Here is a 17,038-nt window from a genome sequence, read left to right on the forward strand (position 1 = left end):
GCTACATTATTTGTCACCGTCACACTAACTCATTACTCAAAAACGAGAGCGAGACAACATCAATTACAGTCTGCATTAAACCCATAGAAATAGTTAATTCATGATAAAAGTATAAGGCGACAACAAGATTTCAATAAAATTCATCTGTTAATATTTAGAATAGAATTTTAAACCAATGCCACTTAAATGTTTGAAATTTTGCACAAACTTCTAGTTATTGTGACAATAAAATATTGTAGTAAATTCTTATTAGTTATAAAACATTCAATTGAATTTGAAAAAAAAAAAAATCAATTATATTATTATATTATAAAAAATGACCATTCTTGGTCTAAATATGGTCAGTTAAAACCATCTACTTTAATACTCCAACTTTGTACATCCAACAAATATAGGTTCCGTGGAGTTAGGTTACATGCATGACGCGTTTATTAATAAGACGCTGAAATTAAGACTGATAAACCAAGTTTAAAAATAATCAACCCTAAGTAAGGCTTAATGTCACCAATAAGTTACCTGTAATATAAAATTTCAAGTAAGTTTTCAAAGTAAGCAATATGATTAAGCCTTGCTTAGAAAAAATCAAAGAATACATAACCTAAAATTAACATCGATATATCTTCCTGTACCAAATTTGAAGTAAAATGCTTATAAACATAAAATATTTCAAATTTTACAAAAATAATATTATTATAGACTGACAAATAGTCGAAAAAATACATATATACAGTACGAAATAACTGTTACGTACGTACAAAGTTAAACGATACATTTCTACACAGTTTATTAAATTCGTTTAATTCTGATTATGTATGTTTACATATGAGATCGCGGATTATTACTAGAAACTTTACAAAATGCGTTTAATTACCATGTACTTATTGTTAAACATTTTATACTTAAATATTTAATGACTTTTGTATTAGATGCAGAATCTGTTGTACACAATCTCTAAACTAAATTAATTTAACAGCTTTGACAGTCTTGCTATCCTTATCAAACCGACCCAAATGAATAGGATAGCAATATTTTTTGGCTGTTATTTAGTGTAGATTTTGTACAACGACTTGGCACCATTATACAATACGGTAATAATATTAATATTTCAAAACATATATCACCAACACCAATTCAAAGCCTGTATCAAAATTACAATGTTACTATTCTAAAAAAACATAATAAATTTAAATATCGAGCCAATGTTTGCATAGTTTATTCTTATATATGCTAATATTATAAAGAGGTTAATATGTTTGTTTGTAAATGGGTAATATCCGAAACAAATAATCCAATTCTAAAAAAATTTTCACTGGTAGAAAGCTCCATTATTCCTAAGTGTGTTAGAGTTTCCTGAGTGTAATAAACTGCACCCGTGTGAAGCCGGTCTGGGTCGCTAGTTTCAAATTAATATATAAATATAACTTATTTATTTTATACTGCTATTTATAGAAATATCATTTATGTCTATGGTGGTTTGTAGATATATCAAAATACTATACCATAGCACAGACTACATATTCACAATTAGAAAATAAAATTAAACATAGTTGTGACGCAATTTTTTGGATTAGGTGAATTAAGTGCGCTCATTCGAATTGCCGTTTCGCAGTTTCTGACATTTTTAAGCTTGTGTGCGTGTAATTGCATAAGCACAACTACAATAGTCAAACCAATCGTTATAAAGCATCGTAATGTAATTCTCAATTTTACAGAAAATAAAATGACATACGAATCATAATAAATTACTGAAATAATTATAATATATTAGACACAGTTAACATATACATAAAAAATATTAAAATCGATTGTCACTCACAGTATGAATGTGTGAGGTACGCGGTATGAAAATTTGGGATTTGCGTTTCATGTTATTTGAAAAAAATAACAATTAATCGTAATTTAAATAAGAATATTTTTTTAAGTTTTCTACGTTGTCATGGGTCTGGATGTTTGTAGTACCGTCGTTACTTCTGATTTTCCATAACACAAGTGCTTTAGCTACTTACATTGGGATCAGAGTAATGTATGTGATGTTGTCCAATATATATTTATTTATTATTATTATTTATTAATATCGTGCATTATCTTGGTTTCAATTTTTTTTTCTCAAAAATTATATAAGAATAAATTTATTTTTATTTATACATTCTAAAAAAGGCAGTCTGCTTATTCATGTAGTGTTTACAGAAATAGCTTACAAATCATTTGTTACGGGTAAAACAGCGTTCGATTTACACTGAAATAAGAATTTCTGAAAACATGCAATTTTAACAAATAATTTGTTAAATATCAGTAATATTTATTTAGGATTTTTCCAAAAGATTCTATTAAAAAGATATTAAACTTTTATACAGATTATTATTTTTTAGTTACTGATAAGTATTTGGCTCACAATCTATTTAAAAAGTCTCGTGAAAACGGCAAATCCGGCATTAATTAGCAGATATAGCTTCTATACATTTAATATATACATGTTTTATCTAATAATATATACTATACATTCTATAATATAAACATTGGTCTTACTTTAGTTTTGCGGTTTAATATTTTCAAACCACATTCCATTTTTTTTTATTTTAGAAATATTTTAAATATTTCTTCTTCTATCCCTACTCCCTCAACAACAACATCAATTGTATGTTTCAATCATACAGTTTATATATTTTCAATATTGTATAATGTTATTTATTACTCAGGAAGTAAGTCACAGTTATTTTTACTAAGGAATTTTAAGATGTACATCACAAAAGCCCTGTCTGAGAGCCATAATCGAATTCTATCATGTATCTATTTAAAAAACAATACAGAATTTTAGACATATGTATATAATTATGCATTACATTATTTTATTTTATTTAGATATCAATTAATGATTTATTTTGAAGTTCAAAGTAATGGGGCGTGAGCAAAGAAACTCTGTATGAACATATTTTTCTGTATTTTACATTATCATTTCCAAAGAAAACCCTGAAGAACTAAAGTATCCATTCTAGTATCAATAATATATTTACTTATTTTAGAAAATTCTACGATCGTCACATTTGCTATATTTAAAACTTTGTATCAAAGAGTACGATTATTTTTAAAGTTTCTTTGTTCAAACTATGTACAAATTCATTTGATGAAACAGTATACATTTTTTTATTGACATATTATCTTAAATTTAAAAAAGTAGTTTTTTAAATTCTTAAACATTTTAATTATAATTTATATTTTTGTTTTTTATTCATCTAATTATAAAAACATTTTTTATAATACTTCAAAGACATCATTTGAATACACTTTATTTTATTTAAATTTATCCTTAAAAAAGGAAGTCACTGCAATACAATCTGTTTACATTGCATTCTTTTCATGCCAATTTTATTTTCAATCGATGATAGGTAACCGGAACACTTTCTCTAAAGTAATTCAAACAATATTTTACTAAAAATTTAAAAAATAAGATATAAAAATAAATGTTGTCATCTATACTCTCATCTAATAACTTATGAGTATTATTCGTTACGTATTTATGTTCGACCAATGAAAAAAAATAATTAAAAATACTATAAAAGCAGGTTATAAAATTGTACGAACGATACTGAACATGAACTTACAGGTCGACCGACGTCCGTTCGTCGCTCACACGGGCCCCGGCTACTCGGGCTTGTGCTTGTGCGCGCGGGGGGCGGGGCCCGGGCCGCGCGCCGGCGGGGGCGTGGCCGCGGTGGGCGTGGCCGCCGCGCGCGGGAACCAGCCCCGCGCGCCCCGCACACCTTCACCTGCCTCCGTCAATTTCTCGCCGAAGAGCCAGTGCCTGTAAAAATGGTTACAGATAGTTACCATCACACGGTAGGATCCGGTCAGATTCACGGGTGAATCAGTGTAATCATGGACACAGGGGGGTAACATTTCAATCACGCGGGCCAGCGTTATACCCTGTACGAGTTAGCTTGATCTTTTTGACAGACGGGCTAGTGATGGAAAACAGAAAATATCTAGTAGTCCAAAAAATAACGTTTTAAATACTAGTAACTGTGACGAGATGGTGTGGGTGTATTATGTATGAAATTCTTTATTGCACTGGACATATAAAACATTGGGTAGATAAGCGACGGTGGGTCAATATTCATAGTAAGTACCTATTTAATATTACAGGGTTATTTTTGGACCTCCCGCCAAATTTAAATAGATGGTTCGGACCACGATAGTAAACAACTCTCCCAAAGAAACCCGGGTCGAAAAGTGAAAAAATACATCATTATATAATAATGATTTTTGTAATCGATATTTGTAACAGCTTGTAACAACTGCCTGTCATTAGTGTTCCATCCGTCCGACCGATGTAACATTGTACAAGCGTCTATTATTTTCAGTGTGCCTATTTAAATTTTACTTTGAAGCATTAAAAAGTCTCAAAATTTTTGGATAACGCTCGAATCTTATGGGACATTTGTGTTACATGTATTTTTTTAAATATTTTTAAAATCATCAAATCAAGAAAGTAATACCGTCGCTGGCGCGTGGCGCGCAGCGGCTGCCCGCGGCGCAGCGGCAGGCGCGGCTCGTCGGTGCAGGGCGGCGCCAGCGCGGCGCGCGGGAAGGCCACGAGCGGCAGCCAGCGGCCCGAGTAGGCGCGGCTCGCCGTGTACAGCCGCGCGCGCGACCGCTTGTCCGCCTTCTGCGCGCGCTGCTCCACCTGCCGGCCGGGGCCCAATGTACACACAGAGAATTGTATTAATGAGGCCGGTCCGGTGGGATTACGCGAAAAGCGTACCGTTAGATCGTATTCCCCGCAGCCGTCGACGACGGGCCACCGTATACCGTCGTACTGCGACCCGTGGAACAGCAGGTATACGTTCTTCTTCCACCCCAAATCGTAGGGAAACACGAAGGGAGGCAGACCCTGCTCTTCTCGTCTGCAGACCGCCTTATCTATAATCCAATCTTCTATTGTGGTACGATTCCGAACTATGCCCCGTACCTGGTGATTAGAATATATTAAAGATGGAATACGAATGCTCGTTTTAATATAATATGCGATTTCATCCAAAATATGCAAAATATAGTAATAGTTTAGTAAATCCGGCAGGCGACGCGACAATGACTTTTGCTAGAGATATTTGTGAAATTAATTTAAATACAAAAGATTATAAAGATTTGAAAATATAATTTCTATACTAAATAGAATTGATGAATAAATCATGAATTTCTTATGAATGAAATACATTATTATGATCCAATAACAAAGGTATACCAACTATAAAAATAGTAGGATTAATCCCATTTATTAAAAGCTCACTTCCGGTCGCCCGCCTAAAGTCAACCCTCCTCGGGAATGATAAAGGATGCCACTTTCCAGATAATGACACTTGTAAAATTTCTAAAAGCTGATTATATTTATAGGTGCGCTATACATTTGAAAATAAAAAACTTTGCCAGATCATATACACTCAACACTTAGAGATGGTGACGAGAAGCTATTCTACTATCGTCGGAGAACCTTAAAATTGTATTAATTTCTGATCATTAAAAATATGTTTATATAATACATATAACTTTCAAACGTTTGCCAATATATTATACTATTTCCATTTCTGTATTTTCTCGATGACAGCTCCTGTCAAAACTTGAACGAGCGTCTTTTTTACATTATGTATGCATTTTTTTATAAAAATACGACGTTTACACACGTACAAGGTTATACCAGAGTCCAGAGAAAAAACTGATAGGGATGGAGCTATATCGATAAACGTAACACGATAACAGACCCGATATTTTTTTTACAAAATGTAAGAAACTAAACTACTGGATACTTTTGTAAAAACTTATTAACTAATATTACATTTAATTACAAGATTTTACACGTATTAATTCTTGATTGATAATGCCAACATCTTTAAAATTTTCGAAGCCGTCGTAAAATAAGTAGGTTACCTACCTACTACACGACAATGAAACGAAATAATAATTTCGACAGGTAATAAAAAATATATATATTTGCATGTTTTTGGTGTATTTGTCTTTGTTCAAAATATAATAAATATATGCGATCGATATCATTACTTATTTGGTCACAACACTACAACTATCAAATAAGAACTGTCATCGAGAAAATAAAGAAATGGAAATAGTATAGTCTCTTTCTTCCATCGTTGCATTTTTTTTTAATAATACCTGCAAATATAGCAGAGTCCCGACAGCCAAGACGACACCTATAGCCATTCCAGTAGCCAGCAGAGTGAGCAGCAACGTGGTCAGAGTGAGGTATATCATCGGCTCCTGGCCCGTGCCGTGGTGGATGTACCACAGGCGGTTGATGGCGTGGTACAGGCATATGGACAGCACCTTTAAAATAGACGTTAAATAACTTAAATCACAGTAAGAGTTACTAGAAGACGACGACTTTTCTAGAATAGCATTCTCTGTAACGTGCTTACGGTAGCCATTTTGTTTTGGTTTTTTTTCTCTTAAATAAACATGTTATTAATTTCGTTTATGGCGGCAGACTAGCAAACGGGTCGTTTGATGGTAGGCGATTCGCTACGTGACTGACTATGACACTGTTGCGGAAATATATTAGCTAGACTCGTTTGTATAGGATCTGTCACCCAAAAATGGTATAATCGTTTTTACTGTCATTAATGCCAAAAGTATGAGCAAAGTTTAGCTCAATTATTTGAATGAAACTTGTTTAAAATCTTTTATAAAAGTATGTCAATTTATACAACGCGTGTAAAAATGACTTACGATAGAAGCATGAAAACAGCCCAGAACAGCTGATATTAGGAACAATGTGAAGTAGCTGTGGTTAGCGTGACCAACACAACAGTTAATCCACGGGCAGTGGTGATCCATTTTCTTTATGCAGTAGCCACCTAGAACAAATTCGAATTTAATGTTAGTAGGTATTGACTTACTAAACACAATAAAATTAAAAAAAATGCAATAATTTATGTCTAATACAAGAAGTCTAGGAAAATATTTACGTAATATAAATCATAACTAAGTTAACCAAATAGAATATATTGTGGTTAAAAAATAAATTTACATTTCCTGCAGTGGTGTGATCTTGGCGCTTTATATCCCTTGCAAACTGTACAATATTGCAGATAATCCGTGTCAGTCTCATTTTCCTGTAACAATGACGCATATATACAGGTATTTATAGTTAAGCTGTGTGGAATAAGCTCCAAGCCCTCTGCTTATGTTAAGGAGAGACTTTTAAGAGACGTTACTGACTCTTTAAGGTATTCACTGAACGTAATCGTTTTGATCTTTTTTATGAAAATCACTACCTGTCTATTATTCATTTCTCAAAGAAGACAAGCTATCTGCGCGGGACATATTTTAGTGCACAAGTATGTGCACAAAAACAACGGTTTTACTTGATTCCGAGACATTTACTCTCCGTAAACACTTACAAACTTTAGCTGCTTTAGCGGCAGTGATTCTCAGGATATTCTCGACTGAAATATCTAAAATATTTTTTATTGAATCAACCTGGCGTTTGAAACCAAGACCTTGGGTGTCAACAACAGTATTAGCTAGCCGACTCAACAAGTAGATAGTCAAATCTATTACTCTTTTAAGATTTTAACTATACTTAAAGTTTTACTCTCATAATATTAAGTTTTTTAAACTTTAGCCGTAATAGTTCCAAGATTCAAAGAGATGTGTATTTCCAATTGCTACCATTTAACTAGGAGTCCGAGATGGCCGAGTTTCTATGAACGCGTGCATCTTTGCGTTCAAGGAAAGCGCCACTGAATTTCCATGTGTTTAATTTGTATGTATGTATCATCTCGTGCTCGGCAATGATGGAGAGAAATCTGGATGTTTTTGAAAGATAACACATGAATATTATAACCAATCCGCATTGCAGCAGCATGGTGGAACATTAATCGGCACCCTCAAATCTGTTGTTGATTAAATGTTGAAAAAGAGTAACTACTGAGTTTCTTGCCGTTTCTTCTCGGTAGAATCTGCATTCCGAACCGGGGATAGCTTCACTTATACTCATATAGTTTGTGAAATGACAATTCAAAAGTGCTTGTAAAAGCCTACTTGAATAAAGTGTATTTTGATTTTGTTGGTCCCGAATGTGCCACACATTTAGGGAGGTATATGCCCACGAAGGGGATGTGATAGGAACTAACTATTTAAAAAAGTCCATATATATGTACATATAAAAAATACAAATAAAAATTACTACATATATTATATGTAGTAATGAACTTCAGTTTAATATTCATTTATACAGCACAAAATCAAAATATTACTTATTCAATTAGTCACATAAAAGCACTTTTGAATCATCATGTTAGTGTTAAATTAATTATGAAGCACCGGTTTGAAAACTAGATTCTACCGAGGAGAACCGTTAAGAAACTAAGTAGTTACTGTTTTCCACCATTATAATTAAATAGTATGTCAGTAAAATACAATTATTTTTTTATAAATCCTGCCTAGAAATCAATAAATACTAAGTCCATGCTTTTTTATATTTAATAGTCTTTTATTGAGTAATGTTTTATTATTATTAAATATATATTTATTAAATTAAGTATATAAATGTGCTGCATCTTTTGGCATAGGTTTTAAATATTAGTAGTAGCTTTTTCAATTAGACATCACAAAAAAAAATCTTTTCATTTATTAATATAGTCTATTTCAGCATAGCAATTACACTGCAGGTTAAAAGTTTGAGAACACCTTAACTGAAGTAGGAATATGAATTTAAACTTTATTTTAATATTTTAAATTAATTTATTGTTGAAACAATACATGTTTATGGTAGAATAACATCAAAATACTACTGAGTTTCTTGCCAGTTCTTCTCGATAGAAGCTGAACTTGTGCTAACTTTACATTAAATACAATTTTAAGAAAGATTTTTCAAAAGTGACTAAAAAGTATATTTTGGTTTTAATTTTGAAATAAACAAAAGAACTACATTTTAGACTTTTTTTAATGGTTAGCTATTGAGTAGTGTTTTTTTTAATATTTAGGCAATAATAGTTTTTAAAAGTGGTTTCCAACTTTTAGTGTATTTAAACAATGTTTATGCTTAATGTAGGTATTTTGATTAATATAGCATACACTTACTGGTTTCCATCCCAAGGGCACAAAGCCTGGACCTTCGAGTAAGGCCTGTAGGAAGTAGTATAGAGTGGAAGCAGCTAAACCTAGGAACATAGCTGCATGTAAGGCAGCACCGAGACTTTCGTGAGGTGGCCACCACATCCCCATCAAATGTACCATTGACCATGTTATCAATTTGATTATACCTAAAAAGTATTACCTTTTTTATTTTATTTTAAAACATAATGTTATCAGATCTAATATGGTGATTTTTTAATATATGATTAATATTATAATATACTATAGATTTAATATTATATTTAATAGTATAACCGAAATGATGAATGGTATTTATAATATTTAATGCAAAACATGTTTAATTAAAGGTTCTCAACATACTTGGTAAATAAATAAAACAATGAGGAAAATTCCTGTATGTCAACAAATAGAAAAATAATTTAAAAAAATTATCTTAATATGTGTTCTGTTTGGGTAATACACACATTAAACACATTTTTATTATAAGTTATGATGATGATTTTAAAAATCACTGAGAAGACTTTCCTTACCTAAAACTGCAATTGGACCCCAATGGCATAAGCGTCTTATTGGAGACGACATTATATGGAAATGTATTCATCAATGTATACCTATTTAAATAATAAATATGTACGGTTCTTAGCTTCATACATCATTAAACATAATAAAATTTACTTAGCACCTATAAATTCATTATTTATGATATTGAAACTTAACGTCATTTCATTAATTTAAAAATAATAATACATTTATCGTATAACATACTTATTACATAAGAAATTCGAAAAATAAATTGTCCTAAAATAAGGAATTTATTTATTTTTACAACACCCGCTTCACAAAACTCCCATTTTTCGATAATCACCCAATGGCCAATATTGCTCGGACTGTCAGCTGTCACTGTCAACTTTAAAATGACATTTACTACTTGTTGCTATTAGCAGTATTTCATATCAGTAATATTGCATGGCAGCACTAAAACTAGTGAACGATAAATGGTAAATCATATAACTTATATCAAATTTAAACAATTAAATGACTTTATGCATTACACATAATTACATACTACATATTACGATCATAACGAAACCCACATTTCAACTTGTAGAATAAAATACAAACACGAATGACTTTTTAAAAATCGTCATTCTCTTATTTTTGGCTAACAACTATTAAGTATTACATATGAAATACATTAAAAAAAGAATATAAACCTTTTACATAATTATGTACTAACTTCAATGATCTTAAAAAAATCTACTATTCCTTTATTAACCGTTTTATTCTGACGGTAGATTTTATAATATATTATATGGTAATACAATATACCACGTCACGAAGTCACTTGTCACATCACATCGCGATATTTTTGTGGCTCTTTTGGGTGTGTGCTTTCTTCATGTGTGTTGTGCTACTTATGTGGATTATTAGGTGATACTCTTCTTTTTACTGGGTAAGTTTTGTCTGCTGTGACAAATTATATTTGTTATTGTCACAATTTTGAAGTTTTAACATGACGACCCATTCTTATTTGCGCTACATCTAATAAACCCCCGCCGGTGAATACATATTTACAGTCGCCGCCCGTATACATCTATTTTATGAGAAAACATTAAGAATTGGCTCTAAAGTAAATAAAGATTTTATGCGCACATAACAGTGAATTCACATACATTTTTCTGAGTAAATGTCACGCGGCCTACGATACATGTCAACCGCTTTCCTAGAGTTGGAATTTTTGTACTCGAATGTTTTATATATGGTCGTTTCTCGTTTCAGATTGTGATCCTAAACCGCAAACATGCCGAAATCGGTAAGTTAGACTTAATTTATCTAATACGAACTTACATACGTTAGTTATATTGTAATTTCTAACATCTCAGAATGAATTCGGTCTCTGCGTGTTTTTACTGATTTCACCATTGCAATGTGATCAGACAGCATATTAAATCACTGAACGAATGTTAGTAAGCTCTTACTTACATGAATGGGAGTAAATTGTATGAATGGTTTATTTGATTATGTTGTGGTTGTATATGGCTGATCCAGTAAAAAGTAAAAGTGTTTGTTTAGCAACCATTGATAACAATATAATAACATCTGAGTTCAGTGATGATTATAATTTTAAATATAATAAGTAAATACTTCATTTTATTATTCATATTTTTTAGCTGATAATTGAAAAATATACCTATTGTCCTATAACCAAGTCTCTGAAATTATTATAATATAAATATTGATAATTGTTTTGTAAATTTATAAAAAACTTTCACAAATTAAACATTAACATAAAAAAATATTTATCTTCTTCAAAATATTCATATAGTTTAATTCAGCAAGGTGACACTAAGGTTAGTAAGTGTTGATAAGAGAACTAAATTTTTAACTTCCATTCAGATAAATACATTATACTTTAAAAACAAAAATTCTGTTAGTAAATATAGTGTTGCAAACATTTAAAAAAAAATGATTATTAGTTTCATTAATGTAGTCATTAATGTTATAAGAATTTTTTTTTAGTTATAAAAACAGAACACAGGAGCTTATTTAACATTTTATTAAACAATTCAAATAAAAAAGAAAAAATCTGTTATATGATAATTATTTAAGTAAATGCTATATGGTACACAATATTTATATGATTTTTTATTGAAATAATCTATTTGTTTTACAGATACTTGAATATGTTACTAAATTAATAGTTCCCGGTGGGAATGATGTATTGGTTAGTCACTGTTTGGTGATTGAAGTTTTTTTTTTGTTTTATAAATATAGTTTAGCTGACAGATTTTAGTTTTCAATTGTTTTGTATGCTAACATTTGCTAATTTTTTTATTTTATGATGTTTTATAATAATAATCATAAGTTATCACAAGTTAATAAAAAATAAACATGAAACCACTTCAGCATGTTAAGTCATGTTTCATTTATTCCGTTTATACAATCATGTACATTACATCTCAGTTTACTCTATAATGTGCTCATTCTAAAGCAGTAAAGAGTTGATTCTGAAGTAACTCACGAGCAGTTGGTTTTATGACATTGTCAAACTTTTATGTTGACAAAAAAAATGTTAACATTCCAAATACTTTTATTAATATTACATGAACTACTCAATATTGAGTCTTTTTATTTGCTTTATGTTTCCGATGAGTTATTTGGTTATTGGCATAATTATATAGGCCTTAAAAATACACCAGTATGAGAAATATTTTGGCTAATGTCTAGTGGATGTGAGGTATTCAAGTAGATAGTTCACTAGGCAGGTTTATGTTAATTTATTTTTATATTGAGTGACATTTGTTTATGTCAAACTGGTCCAGATTATTTCACTTATGTCCCATAGGATAGAAAAGAAGTTGAAAAGTTTAATTGATTTATTTAATAAGTCATACATTAAAAATTATTTAAGAAGGTTGTGTTTTAATAATATTATGTATATATAATATCATAAAATATCAACCATCGAAATAATAATCACACCAGTCAAATGAATTGCATGTATTTAATATTTGTTTTCATATTTTTTCTGTCATATTTTGATTTTCTTTTTTATCATCATCGTCATTGTAAAAATACAGTAAAAAGATATAAAAAATTAGTATAAAGCTTTATATACGTTTAAAGTGATAATATGTTTAAACGATTATAATACGGCTCCGCGCATTTCGTGTTACGAAAAATAAAAGTTAACACCATGTCTCGCGGGATTTAAAAAAAGAATACTCACGTATGCAATAACACTCAATAATAATTCCTACAATCGTCAGTTTAGGAATCATAATCCCATAAATGAAATACTTTTTATTTGCATGTCAAGCCTTGAGATTTATTTTCTTTTCTTATCAATTCAAACAAAATTCCATATTGAATAGTTCTAAGAATAAATACTTTAAGCCTTTAACCAAATTTCGAAAAGAAATAACTTATTATAGGAATTAAAAAAAAAAACTTTTTTTATTTTTGTTGTATAATATAAATTATCGTGCTAAGAAACCCATTATATCGAGTAAAATATATGTATCTATATTAAAATTACCGTGAATAATATGACGGAAAAACAACATAAATTATATTATTTAATGTATCTTACATGTACAAATATGTATAATTGTAAATACCTTTCTAAATAACTATGCAAATATATAAAATAACGTCTTCAGCAATCGATTATGTAAATAAACGATTTCGCCAAATATATATAGGGAAGATAGATTATATACACAAGTAAAGATTCGTGCCGTTTTTGTGTTGTGTAATTTCAAGTATAGTATTTTCTTAGCTAAGCGTGTGTCGAGCTTGCCATAGGAAGGAAGCTAGAAAGTGGGACACGCGTTATCTACTTAGTGGACACTGCACCTATTCACTCGCCGACACCATAAACACATACGTACTAGAAATATGATATGTATAGATTTATGTACATGGCATAAACATTTTTTTTATTTTATTTGTTTGGTTTTTTTTTTCGTGTGCACGCATGAAATGTTAGTTCGATTTGCGTGAATCTTTGATATTATTAAATTTTATATGTTTTAAGAGTTATATTACCGGTTGTGCAACTTTGCTTAGGCCGACCGGGTCAGTACCACCCACTCGTCAAATATTCTACCTCCAAATAGTTACAGTTTGAATTGCTCTGTTTTCGTTTAAATAAGTAAGTCAGTGTACTTAACGTCGAAGGGCATAACATCAGATTGGCAACGCAAATACTATTACCAAATTTGCTTTCCAAAAATAAAATAATCAAAAACAAAGATTTATTTTATTATTCCTACTTTGTTAGAGAAATATCACTTTCCAAAAAATATAGCATTCGTGCTAAAACTAGCATTGAAATACTGTACGAGATATTTATAGATTTTATTAGAAAAGTCTATAAAACTGTCTTAAACTTAAAATAATTAGAAAACTGAATTGGCGCGGTTTTGTAACACTTAATATTTACCAATTCATTCAATCAAATGAAAAGTCATTTTGAACAAACAACGCGTATAAAATCTGCCTTCTAAAATTTACGATTTAGGCGGAGCAGTTATGATAAATGTTTGGTTCAGTCAAAAAGACTAGATAGGCTGGCGGAGAGATCCCTTGGCTCGATACTATATCATACGTATTAATTTTTAATATCATAACATTTAAAAATATCTTATGATATTATGTATTACTATTTAAAAGAATTCGTCATTAAGATACGTTATCTGCTCAACATTAAAATACCTTCTGTTTCTGTGAACGTAGAAGCTATATCGCTCGTATGTATTTATTTATAAATAGTAACAATGGATTGATCTTATTGCTAAGCATAGGTTTACCTCTTAAGGATGTCGGGAGTTCATTCCTCGACGCTGCTCCAGTGCTGTTCTGGATACAAATGTAACAGAATATTAACCGAAGCAATATTTTCCCGTACAAATGAGGTTTCCAAACCCTCATTTTTTCGATTGACGTGTTCAATTGAGCCACCTCGTCGTACATCAAAATATAGAAATCAATATTTCTAAACTGTTCGTATTATTGCTGTAAAGTTATCGTCTTGTTTAACTACTAACATACACTAATACAACTAATACGGATGTTCCGGAATACATCTTACATACCATACTACATGACACAGCCTTCTGGCTTAATGTCAAATGTCAAATATAACATATAATTAAACTAATCAATGACAATGAGATTTAGGCAGAGATTTTACTAGTTTTTTCGAATTGTTGGAAATTGCCTTCACCGATCATATTCTATAAAACAATCGAAACCATAGGTGTGCCGTTACGATCAAGTGTATGGTTCTTGACAGGAAAATAAAGGGACTTTTTCCATAGTGTTTTTTTTTCTGAAAAAATTATGTCTCCGGCAGATTACGACAATGACAGTTGATCTCTAAAAATTAGACTGCGCAGGAGATATTATAGACACACAAGTTCACGAGTGTGTGTGCCAACATAGACGCACTCTTTATTCATCTACACACTATAGGAATATAATGCAAAATATCACGTTTCAATATCGTTCGAAAACGTGTAAAGTACGCTGCGTAAACTTGGCATAGTTACACGAACAATCTTGAAATCGGGTGTTCTTATGTCAATTCGAGCACATTGTGTTTAGGAGCTAAGGGTGTTGACTCATCTTTTAAATGCGTCACTCGAACAATTATCTAACACGCGGTGTATCAGACGCACTTCCTGCGAGGATCCGAGCTGTTAACAACAGGACATTGAAAAAACCGTGAACCCAAAGTAGATTTTAGTATAAAAAGGTTTAACGTAATAATTTAATACACATTAAGATTTATATTTTTGTTCTAGAGACATAAAATCTTAAATTGCATGGTTACTTATAATATTTAAGTATGAACGGCGGTGATCATGCCGCCTACCATTTGACGACCGATTTGTTTTGCTGCATGCTAACTACAAAAACAAACAAAATATGACAAAAATTCAAGCTATAAGCTATAGTTTTACTTTAAATTTATCTTTGAAGTTAAACGAAATTTTAGCGATACGTTTGTATTATAGATTAGAGATATTACGTTCAGTCAATAAATACAGTAACAATTATAATAGGATTGTATGTTACAAAACTAAAATAATTCATTTATTCTAAGCACACGAAACATCATTGTTTCTATTTAAAGATACTACATTTAGTCATATTTATTACATAAAGATATTTCTGGGTTGCATTTAGCACTAATGCGTGCATTACTGCATTTGTACGTCATTTGCATCTTCCTGTCAAATAATGGATAAAAATATATGCAGAAATATAAATTATGTACCAGTTTTTTAGTCGCAATACTAAGAGCTGTTATTAGTGACACTCATGCTAACCGTTTTCTGAATGAGTTGCAAAAAGTTATATGATCGAAATAACTTCAAGCCTTCTCGGTGTTATTTCTTCCTTATCTAATTTACCTATACTAGAAAGAGAAATAAATATTTTCATTCGCTCAATAACCCAGGAATGCTATGCATTTAATGTAAGATGTATTATATAGGTATCTATAAAGTACTCTTACTCACATGGTGATGGCAAATTATAACGCTATTTACTCATCGATTGGATCACGATTCAATATAGAAATAAAATAAAAAAATATCAAAAAAACGTGACACTGTAGGCGATCAACCGTACAGATTTTAACAGTACATGTTTGCGAAATAAAATCTAGCTCTTGGATACATTGAAAACTAACAAACTGATAGAATACTTACCGACTATGGCACGTTCGATGTAGGCTACACAATAATTATATACATTCTATTACATAGTACGAATACTTGTCGCCACTATACCTGTGTTTGCGAATTTGAAATATCCTATTATAGTCCTTATAATAAGAAACGTAAAGGCTGAGGTAGTGTACATTATAAAAAGTGTGATTTGGTATCAGGTGAGCGCGTCAGCCTTCGTCCTCGGGGCGCAGCGCAGACGCATCCCCGCAGGCGACCGTTCAGTTCAAACTCTACCGCCGCGTCCGGCAGACGCGGTTTTAGCGTCGTATTACCTTAAATCACCTCAGTAATAATCCTGTGTGTATGTGTGTGTATGTGACCGTGACTTTTGCACCAGTGTTACATCAAATTCAGCAAAATGGTTGCCGGCGGCAAACAGGTACTTGTTACATAACGTTCAAAGGACAATCAAATGGAAATATCATAAACCATTTTATGTGTATAGTTATGAAACATTTGTATATACATATTTGAATTGTGTGTGCATATTATGTTCTCTTCTTGGAAATAGTTTGAAATTTTATTGCAATAATTTCACCACGAATTTACTATTGTTGGCTTGACGCTATAATTCGAGTCCGTCCGCCATTGTAAAGTCTTTATAAAGTAAATTAGCGTGCACAATTCGTTCTTGAAATTCTTACATAGCAACAGTATTAAATATATTTTTCACATCGAATATATTAGTT

At 31.1% G+C, this 17,038-nt stretch overlaps 2 protein-coding genes across 4 annotated transcripts in view; one reads left to right on the forward strand and one right to left on the reverse strand.

Moving 5' to 3' along the window:
• Positions 1 to 47: 47 nt before the first annotated feature.
• LOC113395696 (palmitoyltransferase ZDHHC6-like) lies at positions 48 to 9,999 on the reverse strand. 2 transcript variants are annotated; one of them, XM_064215460.1, is made up of 9 exons: positions 9,636 to 9,999; positions 9,091 to 9,272; positions 7,034 to 7,118; positions 6,733 to 6,860; positions 6,160 to 6,330; positions 4,760 to 4,966; positions 4,494 to 4,681; positions 3,600 to 3,799; positions 48 to 1,393 (listed from the first exon to the last, which is right to left on the reverse strand). In XM_064215460.1, exons 1-8 carry the CDS (start codon positions 9,685 to 9,687, stop codon positions 3,640 to 3,642), a joined length of 1,173 nt encoding a protein of 390 aa, XP_064071530.1. In that variant the 5' UTR covers positions 9,688 to 9,999; the 3' UTR covers positions 48 to 1,393; positions 3,600 to 3,639. The 2 variants fall into 2 exon arrangements, with proteins under 2 accessions (XP_064071530.1, XP_026489148.1); XM_026633363.2 differs by lacking the exon at positions 48 to 1,393 and having other exon boundaries at positions 3,316 to 3,799.
• Positions 10,000 to 10,425: 426 nt separating this feature from the next.
• Positions 10,426 to 17,038, forward strand: part of LOC113395692 (moesin/ezrin/radixin homolog 1) — a 35,843-nt gene continuing 29,230 nt past the window's right edge. Inside the window, exons 1-2 of one of the 2 annotated variants that reach the window (XM_064215459.1) lie at positions 10,426 to 10,558; positions 10,885 to 10,918. In XM_064215459.1, coding sequence (XP_064071529.1) covers positions 10,907 to 10,918 — 12 coding nt within the window. In that variant the 5' untranslated portion in view covers positions 10,426 to 10,558; positions 10,885 to 10,906. Of the gene's footprint in view, positions 10,559 to 10,884; positions 10,919 to 16,517; positions 16,729 to 17,038 lie in introns of those variants that run through there. The other variant, XM_064215458.1, reaches the window with a different exon arrangement.

This window comes from Vanessa tameamea, chromosome 7, assembly GCF_037043105.1.
Source record: "Vanessa tameamea isolate UH-Manoa-2023 chromosome 7, ilVanTame1 primary haplotype, whole genome shotgun sequence".
NCBI lineage: Eukaryota > Metazoa > Arthropoda > Insecta > Lepidoptera > Nymphalidae > Vanessa > Vanessa tameamea.